Below are 13,914 nucleotides of genomic sequence, written 5' to 3' on the forward strand. Positions count from 1 at the left end.
GAGTGGCGGAAAATTTGAAGTTATGAAATAACATGGATTGAAACATTCTCTATAATTAAGGAATAAAACATGAAGTTTCATAAGAGGTGCACATACATAGACATACAGTCTGTTAATGGCAGTTGATGCTATTTCTTACAAGAATTTCTTTAATTAAGAAAACAGTGTAACTTCAATAATTCACCTAATTAGAAAAAACTATTTTAATATGTCTGTGTTATGCTATGTAAGAACTGGTTATGTATATCGCACAGAAGTAGTTTTTTTCTGTTTGATGAATGTTCTCCACTGTGTTTTTTCATGTAAATTTTCTCTCTCTCTCTCACTGAGAGTGGAATGGGAGATAAATAATAAACTTTGAAGTGAGAATTCAGTACAACAATTAGATATAATTTATGTGCTCTGCTTAGTCCACTCACTAACAGTGTTGCAAATTTTACGCGAAGTTTTGCTTGGAGTGCAGTTTAATGGGTTACTTTGGGGTTGCTTATTGGCATATGTTTTTCATTGTGAATTTATTAACTTTAGTTGAGCTCATTGCACAGTCATATATTGTAGAAAATTGATAGTGTGTGAATTATTAAATTACAGTTTAATGACCTGTGCTACTGTAAAACTCGATGTATCTTGAAAATACCAAAGCGCTTTACATCGATTTTTACAGAGGTCAAGTCTCATGAGAAAACTACAAAAATAACCTTGTTTGTCTCCATGTATTTTATGTTAAATATTAATGTAAATAATCCTATGGGAATTGATTATATTTTTTGTTTTAACTGAAATTTCTAGAATGTCAAAAACAAAGGCAATGCTTTGCCATCGGAACTTTGTATAATAACTATGTATAAGAGCACAAGAAAGTTGTTTACGATTAAGTGTATGAGAAAGTTGTTTGCGAGCTCTGCACATGAACACCTTCAAAGTTAGTATCAAAGAGATCCGTTAGTTTCAGAGAAGTTTCCGCTGCCCAATAAGACAAGGAAAAAGGAGTGCATGGAGGAGAAGAAAGAATGGGCCGGCCTTAACAAAAAGATCAAGGAGAACTGCTGATTTCTTCGGGGTTTACAACCCTTGGTTCAAGGTCTCGAGAAGGCGAAAATAAAAGGGGATTGAGCCAAACATCGAGAGGGAGGCGAGGTCCAGTTGCCGAGAGAGGAGTGGCGAGGTCCAATTGCCGAGAGAGCAGAGGCAAGGTCTAGTTACTGAAGAAAGGAGAGGTTGAGGCACAGCTATCAAGAAAGTAGGCAAGCCGTAGTTACCAAGAGGAGAGGCAAAGCGCTGTTACTGAAGAGAGGCAGTCGGCGGAGAACCAGAAGCAGTCAGATCCAGAGGACCAGACTTTACAGCAAACCCATGCCAGAGGAAAAAAATGGGAGAACAGCCGATGTAAATAAGCCAAATGCTGGTTGGTTGTCCTATTGCTGCTGGAAGTCAACCGAAGCCAAAAGCCGCAGAGCGATCTTCAAGCCTGTATGCTGAAACTTCTTGATCTTTTGAGCCAGGAAGATTGCAGTCAAAGATCCACCAATATTCCAACGAAACACCCCCTGAAGCAAGACTCTCCAGACGGAAACCTAAAGCCTGAGATGAAAGAAAAACCATAGAGACTTTGATGCAGGACCTTTGGAAGGTGTCGTGATAAAGAGCCTCTGTGTGTTACATTCTTTTTGTAATCTAGGAAATATGTCATAAATGGACTGATAAGAAATAGTAATAAGAAATATCTATATAAGAGAATCCTCTGATTTGTTCTTAACTGGAATATAAATTGTAAGATAACTTGCCATAGCTAGCTAATCTATGAGTAAATTAGTCTTGGCAGTTTTTTTTTTTTTTTTTTAAGCAGAGAAGTAACAGAGTAATTATATTGTATAATCATTTAGTATTGAAAAGGGAAAGTTTGTTTCTTTATACCAAAAGTATAAAGGATAAGTAGAGAGAGTAAAGTAACCTCCCTATCACTTATTTAATGTACTTTGTTTTTAATGTAAATAAACATGCTTTAATTATGTGTCAATAAAGTGCTGACTGATCGTTTATTTTACAATGCACTATTCCTAAAAAATTATCGTACTTGTGAGTGGGAAACAACTAAGGCATTAAAAGCGCAGTTTAAGTGCTTAAAGAACCACGACTGTTTAAGTAAACTTTGTTGAAGGAATTTACGCTAGTTAGAGAGAGAAATCTACCAGTCGTTTTACTGAGTCTTATGCCAATAAGGATATACTGGTGGCGCAGTCATAATTAAATAAATTTTCCAGTGTTCATAGGCATACGACTAGTAAAATACGAAAGGTGGATAACTATAGTACACAACAGAATAAGCAAGAAAGGTTACGAGAGAGAAAGTGCGCGCTGCTATTAAGAATAGGGTAAAGATACTACAATAACAACTACAAACGTGCATAATATTACACTACTAAAATAGTGGCCAAAATTGTGGAAACCTTTTGGAAAAAGTATATTTTTGAGGTTTGATGGCTCATAACATCACTTTTTTTTTTTTGTATAATACCATAAAATTATATATCAATGGAAAGATAATTTAATCAAGAATGTAATGCAATAAAGTTTGTTCAATTATCTGTATTCTATGAAAAGTTATAGCCAAATAACCAGAAAAAAGAAGCACAACTTGCTTAGGTTCATGAAGTAGCTTTCCTTTATTTGAATGGAGATTTGACAGTGTGTTATGTGATTGCTATCAAGTTAGTTTTTTGTTCTTTCATTTAGTGAGCTTCTAAAATGTAATAAAATTAAAGAAATGGTGCAAAGAGTTGACTGGTCACCCAGAAAGTGATGAAGAAATTAGAAGAAAAATTGGTGGAAACTTAACCAAAGGTGGCATTTCTAAATTTTTGAAGAGGTATAAGGAGACTCAGTCACAACAAAACCAGACTGGTAAAGGCAGAAAAAGGTGCACAACAGCAAGTGATGATAGAAGAATTGAGAGACAGTGCATACGTGACAGAAGAAAATCATCTGGGTGTATACAAGATGAAATGGTGCAATACAATGTGAAGGACTGTTTTTGGTGCAGACTGCAGGAATTTGGTCTAAATGCTAGAATTCCATGAAAAAAGCCATTTTTATCTCTCAAACAAAGGTTGAAAAGATTAAACCTATGTTAACTGGACAGCAGAACAATGGGACAGTGTTATTTGGAGTGATGAGACCAAAATCTCCCTGTTTGGTAGTGATGGCATAAAATACGTAAGGAGAAGAATCAGACAAAATTTACATCCTGATTGCATTACACCTACTGTGAAACATCCACTTAGTATTATAATCTGGGGTTGTATGACATCAAAAGGTGTGGGCAGAATTTGTGTGATTAATGGAAATATCATCATCATCATCATCAAATTCCTGCCATGTACCCTCAAGGGGTGTACAGGATATGACAGTACTACATGAAAACATTACATCATTACTAACTTCCTATCTACAATTTTCCTCCAAATCAGTCTGTTACTTGTAAGACTCCAACATTATCAGATCTTATATTTCTATCGTCTAAGGCACTTTGTACCGTATCAATCCACCTATATCTTGGTCTTCCTCTGGGTCGTTTTCCTGCCAACCTGGCAGAGAACACTTGTTTTGCTAATCTTTCCTCTCCCATTCTATTTAAGTGACCATACCACCTGAGATTAGCTCTGCTAACGCATTCCTGGATGCTGACAATGTCAAGTTCTTTCCTAATATCCTCTTTTTTAATATGATATTGCCATTGATGCTATCTGTTCACGCCTCTAATCTTTCTCAGGACTCTCATATCTGCGGTCTCTAGTCTTTGGTCAAGTGTTTTACTTCTGACCCAGCTCTCAGATCCATAAGTTAAAATTGGTTTGAACACAGTCTTGTATACAGCTAATTTAGTGTTCCGACTAATTTCTTTCTTATTCCATATGAATTTATTCAGTTGACTTCCCACGATACCAGCTTTGCTGATTCTGTTGTCTATTTCTATATTTAGTTTACCATCTTCAGTAAAAATTGTGCCTAAGTAGCTGAAATGTTTTACTTGTTCCACAGGTTCTCCATTCACAACACAGTTGACATTTTCAATGATTCTGCCTATTTTCATTGTCTTTGTCTTTTTATTGCTGACCTTCATACCATATCTATTACAACAGCTATTCAATTTAGTCAGAGAATCTTGCAGACTTGTAGCGGATTTATTTAGAAGTATAACATCATCCGCATAAAGCAAAGAGCTGACATTAACATCTCCAATTTTGATATCAGGTTTAATACCACATTCCTTCATAATGTGATCCATATAGATAATGAATAACAGAGGGGATAATGTACATCCTTGTCTCACACCAGATTTAACATTGAACCATCTTCCTATACTTCCTTCAATTCTAACTGCTGACTCACAACTCAAATAAAGACTAAGTATTGCTTGATATAATGCCCCATTGACACCATATAACTGTAGCGTATTGAATAGCTTCTCTCTTGGCACCTTGTCATATGCCTTTTCCAAATCGACAAAACTTAAATACAGATCTTTGTTATATTCCCATGCTTTCTCGACTATTTGTCGTAAAGTGAAGATCTGATCCTGACAGCCTCTATTTGGCCTGAATCCAGCTTGTTCTTCACCAAGCTTTTATTCCACAATTCTTCTCAACCGTTTCTCAAGTATACTTGCATAGATCTTGCCAGGAACACTCAGTAGGGAAATACCTCTGTAATTCTCACATTCAGTTTTATTTCCCTTTTTATATATGGGTACTATGAGAGCTCTACTCCAATCATCGGGAATTCGTCCCTCTGTCCAGGCTTTCTGAACTATGCAGTGCAGCCACTGTAAGACTCTTATACCACCATACTTCAGCATTTCTGGTCGAATATCATCTACTCCTGCTGCCTTTTCACATTTCAAGCCTTTGATGGCTTTTTCTACTTCAAGTATGGATATGTATTCCTGACTGCATGCCTGGTCAGTGTTTTTTATCACTGTGCTGTCATCACTGCTTGTTTCATTTAGCAGTTTTTCAAAGTAATTACTCCATACTTCAAGGATATCTTTTTCTCCTGTTTTCATTTCACCTTTATCATCTCTAATTCCTTTTACAGCACTCTTTCCTCCATTCCTAAACTTCTTCAACAACCTGCAGAATATTTTGCCACCTTCTTGATATTTATTTTCTATATTCTTGCCAAAGTCCTCCCATGACTTTTGTTTAGCTAGTTTTACACACTGTTTAGCTTTCTTACATTTGTCTCTGTATTCTGTAAGAGTAAAAGCTGACTTATTTGCCAGGAACTTTTGATATGCTTACTTCTTTTCCTTCACTGCCTCTTTAACTTCCTGTGTCCACCAGGGAGTTCTGATTTTTTTATCCTTGCACACAACCTCACCACAAATCCCTCTCTGGCAGAATCAATCAATGTTTTCTTTAGAGTTTGCCACTGAATCTCCAAGGTTTGATTCCTGTTCTCAAACTCTTTCATTTTTCTTCAATAATCTTTGTGTATTTTAGTCTACAGTTCACATCTGAGAGCTGCTCAACTTTTATTCACTTTAAAACTTTCTTACATGTTATTCTTTTCAATATGAAATTCAATTTTATCCTGCTCAAGACTAAATAGTGATCACTTCCAATTTCAAATCCTCTGTACACTCTGGTGTCCTGCACCAGGGAGAAAACATCACTATCAACAATAACATAGTCAATGAGACTTTTCTTATTCCTAGCCTCTTCTCTCCATGTGAATTTATGCACATTTTTATGTTGGAACATGGTGTTAGTAATAACCAGTCCATGTCCTGAGCAGAAATCCAACAGATATTTGCCATTATTATTAGCTTTGCTCTTTTCTCCAAATTTTCCCAAAATATTTTTGTATGTCTCACAATCATTTCCTACTCTACTATTTAGATCCCCAACAAGGACCAACTTTTCCTTTTTCATTGTGTCAGTTGCTTTTTCTAAAGCCTCAAAAAATTCCTCCACTTCTACCTTAGTAGAACCTTCTGTGGGACCATAGGCACAAATAAGACTCATTGTCCAGTTCCCCATTCTCATATTTGCCCACATTACTCTACTTGAGACTGACTGCCATTCAAAAAGATTAGCCTCGTATTTTGTGTTGAATACTATGGCTACTCCTTCTTTTCGTTGATTGTCATTGCCTGAATATAACATTTTGTATTTATTGCTCAGAAAGATCTCACCAGTTTTGGTCTTTTTTGTTTCAGTCACCCCTATTATGTCGATCTGGTACTTATCTAATTCCTCAGCTAGCTCCATTTCTTTGCCATTCAGGCTTCTTACGTTGATAGTACCGATCTTTAACTCTGGTGATGTTGAGTTGGGGTTTGTTTTCAGATTTGTTCCAGTAGCTGACTTTTCGCTGTTCGCCCTGGTTCCCTGGCGAAAACAACGGGGGCCTTGTTTAACCGGGCGACGCTCCAGCCGGCATGAAATTTTGTCATGTTGTGCCATCATTTTTTATTTTGGTTTAACCAATAAGAATACAATTTGGTTGGCTAAATCCCAAATTGCCAGCCCATCCTCATTCGTTCACTATCAAAGTAGATACCCTAACAGGGTGCACCACGAGAAGGTGAGGATTGGACATTAGGTCAGAAGCCCTGGTCGGTTCTCCGTATTCCTTTAAAGGCTATGTGGAGGTCTCCTCTCAGTTATACAGCTTTGACCCTAAAGCACCCCTAATGGAAATATAAATGCCCAAAAATACATAAATGAAATACTTGAGCCCAAACTGAAGCCTTCCACACATGATCTTTTCCAAGATAATGAAGCATTTATATTTCAACAGGATTCGGCTCCATGTCATGTTGCTGCTGTGTGCAAAAAGTGGTTTCAAGATAATCATATTCCACTGCTGGAATGGCCTGGGAATAGCCCAGACCTTAACCCAATTCAAAATCTATGGAGCCGACTAAAGAAACTTGTTAGTCAGAAGCAACCCACTCACCAATAAAACCCAATTAATAGAAGCAATAATTCAATCTTGGTTTCACATTATAACAGCTGCAGAACTAAAAAACTTGGTTCACTCCATGGGAAGGCATTGTAAGGCCGTAATTAACGCTAAAGGTTACCCAACTAAGTATTAGCTCACGTTGTGAGAATTTTTCTATATCTCATTTTTTCTATGTGTTTCACTTTTCTTCTTTATAACTGCTTTTCTAATAAAAATTCCTTCATAAAAGTTATTGCATTACATTCTTGATTAAATTATCTTTCTATTGATATATAATTTTATGATATTACTCCAAAAAAAGTGGTGTTATGAGCCATTAAACCTCAGAAATACACTTTTTCCAAAAGGTTTCCACAATTTTGGCCACTAGTGTATATACTGTTGTTCATAAATTATACTGTTGTTCATAAATTAAGGAACAAAGAGAAAAATCATGATTACTCAAAAAGTGCATGATGAAGTTTTATATAATTTGGTAAAAAGCTGTATGATATGAGAGGTAAAACAAACACCCACAGTTGTCAAGAAATTGTCAAGTAATAGTTGTAAATTGTAAAGAAATAGTTTAATTCAGTACTAAATGGGTATTCATGAAGACAGTGGTCAAATGAGGCTGTCAGAGTTCTGCCTCAATAAGGATTGTGGTCACTTCTTACAACAATTACAATTATGTTTCACAATCTAATCTTTAAAGGTGCCTGTGGCATGACTATAAGCAATAATTTACATGATAACCACATTAATTAATTTTAATGAAATGAAAGAATGGATATTTCACACTGAAAATAACAGTACATCATCAATGCGTAGAAATGAGCAAATCAAAGAAACAGGAATACAAGGTACATATAATATTAAAAATATTATTAGAAACTATTTCTGATGGTTACAAAAATAAGAATCTCCCAAACTTTTGGGAGAGAGAGACAATTGTTCAGATTCAGATTTGGCCAATGTAAAAGGGCTTCTCAACTTTCTTTGAAAAGGCATTCATATTTAAACTTTCTTCTATGGAGAAGACAAGCTTCATCCCACTGGATACTGTGTTTAGTGTCAATGCTAAGGTTTGTTAGCATAGTATATTACACTGATATGTTACAAAAATAAGAATCTCCCAAACTTTTGGGAGAGAGAGACAATTGTTCAGATTCAGATTTGGCCAATGTAAAAGGGCGTCTCAACTTTCTTTGAAAAGGCGTTCATATTTAAACTTTCTTCTGTGGAGAAGACAAGCTTCATCCCACTGGATACTGTGTTTAGTGTCAATGCTAAGGTTTCAAAATTCTACCGATTGATAGAATTTTGAAGAAGTATCATCTCATTCCCACATTTTCCTATCAACAAAATTTCTCATCTGTTGCCATCTACAAAAGACAAACTATCACCTCTATCATTAGCTGGCATTTACCTTGTACCAGATACCTTGTGAATGTAATCTAACATACTTTGGGCAGACAAGCCATTCTGTGGAAAAAAAAGAATTAATGAATACAGGGGATCTACTCAACAGTGTCGCCCATCTCTGAGCAGATACCATGGAAAAATTCAATGAGTTTCAGGTGGTTGCTCTCAATACTTCAAGGCTTTCAACAGAATCTAGCAGGTCTACTAAGTAAGCTCCATCATTTATTTGGTCTGCCTTATGATTTCTACAAATGAATTGGCAGCTTTCTAACCGGACATATGCTGTATGTGATGGTTCTCCATCTTTTAACTATGCAACTAATGTTTGGTTTCCACAGAGTTCTGTTCTTTCTTCCTATATGTATATCAGTGACCTACTCTAGTTGACTACCAACTTAATACAGTTTTGCTGATGAAAGATGATAGCACACTACACTCCTCATCAGTAATCTGTTATAAGTGGTGCTAGTTTAAGTTTGGTAATATCTAATTAATTGTAGATCATCTTTTTTCTCCCCTAAGAGGTATTAGTTATTTTTAAATGATTGAAAACATTAAATCTTATGTTCCTTGCATATTTTTATCTATGCAGATTTCTTCATATTTAGTTAAAATATTTTGTCTTAGTTGATTTGCTTCTCTTTCCGGCTGTGATAGTCATTTTTACTGCATTTCTTTATAAAATTGATCAGAATCTTCTTTCCTGTCTTCTTCAGGTACATAGACCTATAATAAGTGACTGCTGCTTCTTTTAACATATTTATTATAATTCACTCATTTACAGAAGTATTTTTACCTTATAGTTATATAAATTTTTGATTATATTTATTTTATATATTTTAAGCTTATATGTATATATATTTATTGCTGGCTTAGTTGGCCAAATAGATAGTTTTACTACTCTCTGACCAATAGATTATAGTTTCGAATCCTGCTGCAATCATGGAAGCTTGGGAATTTCTTAGATAGGAGATGAATTTTGTTGGCCACTGGTGACCATCATCCAGCTTATTGGAGATCTAATTATGTAAAAATGAATTTAAAATATATTTTTTTTAAATTTTAAATAAATAAAAATGAACTAAAACCTTAGTCCACCCATGACACTATATGTACTATAGATTTACAATCTTTCATGGATGGAAGTTATAAATCAATATCTTATAATGTCTTACTCCCCAAAGGGAATAAGCAGAACTTCTTTAGTCCTCACTAACTTTTTGAAGATATTAGGCAGCCAATCATCTCTACTGATAGTGAGCTCAAGCCATCGGTGAACTAAGGCTTTTGAGAGAGAGAGAGAGAGAGAGAATGCAGCAGACAACTGTCACTGTCACATAGCCATAAATCCTAACACAACTGTTATTTTCTATAATAGTGTGAGCCTGCAACTCATCAAATATGCTGTTTGATACTTGAATGTATTAGTCTACTGCAGCATGTATAATATATTACATAGTTGTTCTTTCTTTCTTTCTTTCTGGTTTTTTTCTTTCTTTCTTGTTTCTGTCATGAGTGCTATATTAAAATTTTTGAAGTTTTATTAATGCTGCTTATGAGGGTGTGCTGAAAAGTTGTGATAATCACCATGAAGGATTGCCATTTCTGATATATCCCAACAGACAAAGAACAAACTATTTCAATTTGATGAAACATGGGAATTAAAGGGTTTTAAGATATGTTCTTTCTTGTGATTATATCAGTATTTTTTTTTATTATGCATTTCATGTAGAAGGTAACCAGACCCACTCTACCCAACCAGGAGGACAAAGGTATCCCCCCCCCCCCAATGTCTCTCTTGACTTATAATACATTGTCCAGGAAACCCTACCAGTAGTGTAGCTACCACTAATACCACTTCCTTATGTCAGGGCAAGGATAGTGATAAGCAGAAGTTCTATCACTATTAATTAGCACTTTTATGATCAAGACATCCACCACTACAATTAGCCCAACTACTACTACTGCAATTTAACTTTGACCTGAAGCAAAAGTGGCAAGAACAGTGGTAGAGTCAGACAGATGACATCACAAAATTTTCTCTCAAAGAATTACAAGAAAGTTTTGATGCTTGCTCACACTTCCCACCAAAATCCGGGACTCAGCTTAATAGAATACGAACTGGCGATGGTGTTTGTGTGGACATGCTTTTTAATGGGGTAAACGACCATCTCTGCATTGTGATTGTGGAGCTCAAAGACAAACTGTGGACCATATTGTGACTCAGTGTTATCTCAGAGCAAATTCAGGAGACAAATTGGACTTTTTAAGTGCTACACTCGAAGCTATGAACTATCTGACCAATATGGATGTAACCATTTAATTTTATTGGTTTTTAAAATGACTTTTAATTTTATATGTTTTTAAAGTGACAGTGTATTGTACTGCATGTTTTGTTATTTGTGCCATAGAATAAATAAATAAGCACTTTTATAATCGTTAAAATGCTTTTTTTTTTCACAGAAAAATCTACTTGCATTTATAGCAGAAGTTTAAACTGGATCACCTAGTGGCTGATCTAAGCTTCAGTTAAAAATAATTTCCTATTTGAATCATATTTCTATTATTTATGATCATTTTTTTCTAAGTAATGTTGCTTAATTTACTTTTTTCTTGATAGATGATATTTATATTATTTTCAGTAACAAGGCAGCACATTAGCCGACTGATTAGAGACACAACTTTGATTAATGATAAGAACCTTTCTGTTGAAGTTTATTTGGTAAGTTTAATTTCATTTGTACAGAATTTGTAGTTCTGAAAATGTTACAGTTCAAGTTATGTTTTTATTCTTTTGCAGAATAAACAGAATTTTTTTAAAAAAAAATTCTCTATTAAAAAATTCAATTGATAATCCCAAATAGCCTTATTTTATTTGACTGTTTTTTTTTTACTTGAATGCAGATACACTAAATGAGTTTCATGCATGGTTTGATGAGTTTTGTGTGGAACAGTGTAAGACTCCTCCTGCACTGCAATGAGTCTTTTGACTCAGTGGAGGGCTGGTGTTAATAATAATACCAGTACACATTTACTAAGACTTTTGCCTAATAAAGTTATTGAATCTTTAGCTAACCAACAGAAGTAATTAATAACACATATCTCCATTTTGAAATTGACTACATTTTAACAGACTGTAAAAGACTGATGCAAAATGTTGGTACAATAGGCAAACACATACTTCAACATAGATTCTGACCACAGACGCCTCAGAGCCATTATAAGAATAAACCACTATAAAGAACAACATATCAGGGCAACATCAAACCATAAAAGACAACCCAAACAAATAGACTACCACAAGTTCAAGAAGTACATAGAAGAGACCGAATGGACTATTAAAAACTTTTACATAAACGATGACTATATTGACTTTATTAATAAATTCAACGAGTGCAAGAAAAAATCAGAAATTTCTGTGAAACAAAAGAAAAGAGAACGACTCTCACCTCAAACTATAGAACTACTGAAAAAGAGAAAAGAACTGAAAAAATCTGAAGAAAATTTTCTAGAATACAAAATTATCTGTAAGTTACTAAGGAAAAGAATTCCAGAAGACTACAAAGCTTTCAGGATATTAAGAGAAGCAGTGCAGGCAAAAACCAGCCTGAAAAAAATAGAGAAAGACTTAAATTTTAAACAGTCAATTCTATCTGCTTTACAGGATCAAAATGGAGAAAAACATACTAATAGAAAAAGGATAGAAGAAATTGGGCAGAGTTTTTATAATGATCTCTGTGCAACTAAAGTGCCAAGTTTCAGAACCTATCATTCCAAAACCAAGTAATATACCAGATGTACTTCCAGAAGAAATAGAACATGCCCTTAAGAAAATGAGTAAAGGTAAAGCCTCAGGACTTGATCATGTTAAGGCTGAAGAAATCCAACAAGGTGGACCAATTATTTTCAAAGCCTTGGCTGCTAGATTCACATGGTACTTCAAAGAAAGATTCCAGAGGAATGGAAAACCTCAAAAACCATACTTCTATTCAAAAAAGGGAACAAGGAAGACATAAAAAAACTATCATCCAATCTGTGTACTCTCTCACATATATAAGATCATGAACAGAGTAATACTGAACAGAATCCAAAACACTCTAGAAGACAACTCCAGCAGAGAGTAGGTAGGCAGGATTCAGAAGAGGCTTCTCCACAATAGATCATATCCAGGTCATTTCACAATTAACAGAAAAATGCAGAGAATACCGAATCCCTCTACGTTTCCTCTTTATTGATTTTAAAAAAGCATTTGATACCATAGAACACAATGTAGTCATCAGTGCCTTACTGGAAATAAATGTGGACCCTATTTACATCCACATGATAAAAGAAATTAACAAAAGTCAGACCACACAAATAACCCTATTTGATCAACCTATAAATATAGATATAAAGAGAGGGGTCTGCCAAGGCAATGTGATCTCCCCAAATCTATTTACCAGCACTTTAGAATACATTCTGAAAAAAATAGACCTAAACGGAGGAATAAACATAGATGGTGAAAAGCTACAAATTCTTATGTTTGCTGAATCTAGTACTGCTATCCACAACCCAAAAGACCTAGAAGAAATGGGTGAAAAAGTATATACAAACAGCAGAGATAGGCTTAGAAATGAATCTAGAAAAAACAAAATAGATCAAAAACATCTACACAAGTGGCAGTCACGTATGTATTGATAACATCCCTAAAGAACAAGTTGACTCATACAAGTACTTAAGACAAACAATAAAAATGAATAACGATTTATCTGAAGAATTAGCAAAAAGAAAGAAAGCTCATGGCTATCATTCAACAGACTAAAAGAAACACTCACTGATCCAAATCTTGACATCTCTCTGAAGGCAAAACTATTTAATAGTGATATTCTACCATCACTCACATATGGATCAGAAACATGGAACACGTCAAGAAAAGAAGAAGAAACTTTCACAATAACTCTGCGTGCAATAGAATGCAGATTTGTAACATCAGCAGAATGGAACTTGTTAGAAACATGGAACTAAGAAAGAGATCAGGCATAAAAGATGTGGTAACTGCAGTATATGAAAGCAAGATGACATGGACGGGTCACATAGCCAGACTCAACGATAACAGATGGACATATAGACTACTCAACTGGCAACCAAGAATAAAGAGAAAACCAGGAAGACCACCTACAAGATGGGAAGATCCACTGGTGAAATCTATGAGTATAACATGGAGGAGAGAGGCTCAAGATCGAGATTGTTGGAGGCATCTTTGTGACCTGCACTCAAGGAGAAATCCTGAGTGAAACACGGGTCCATCAAGTATCAAGGATCTCCATTTTAGTGATTAAATTGGTAGTCACTTAAGTTGAAGAGGCTGAACACTTTTTTAGTAATTGGAAGAACTGGTTTTTGTTTAGTGATGAACTAATTAGTTTCAGATAGCAGTTGTGGTGGTTTCTTTCTAAAAATAAACCCTGCTATTTGTGTCTTCTTTCATCTTTCAGAATAGTCAGCATTGTGTAGAATGAATTACACAGCAATGTAATTTGGTTATTGAAAATTTTTTTC

The 13,914-nt window shown here is 35.0% G+C and overlaps 1 protein-coding gene across 2 annotated transcripts in view; it reads left to right on the forward strand.

The window, feature by feature from the left end:
* LOC150102209 (CDAN1-interacting nuclease 1) overlaps window positions 1-13,914 on the forward strand; it is a 108,380-nt gene that overhangs the window by 38,198 nt on the left and 56,268 nt on the right. For both annotated transcript variants that reach the window (XM_090399474.1, XM_090399475.1), the window contains exon 6: window positions 11,019-11,098. In XM_090399474.1, coding sequence (XP_090255600.1) covers window positions 11,019-11,098 — 80 coding nt within the window. The remainder of the gene's footprint in view (window positions 1-11,018; window positions 11,099-13,914) is intronic.

Source organism: Typopeltis vanoorti, chromosome 10 (assembly GCF_054136105.1).
Source record: "Typopeltis vanoorti isolate ZY-2024b chromosome 10, IOZ_Tvanoo_1.0, whole genome shotgun sequence".
Classification (NCBI taxonomy): Eukaryota; Metazoa; Arthropoda; class Arachnida; order Uropygi; family Thelyphonidae; genus Typopeltis; species Typopeltis vanoorti.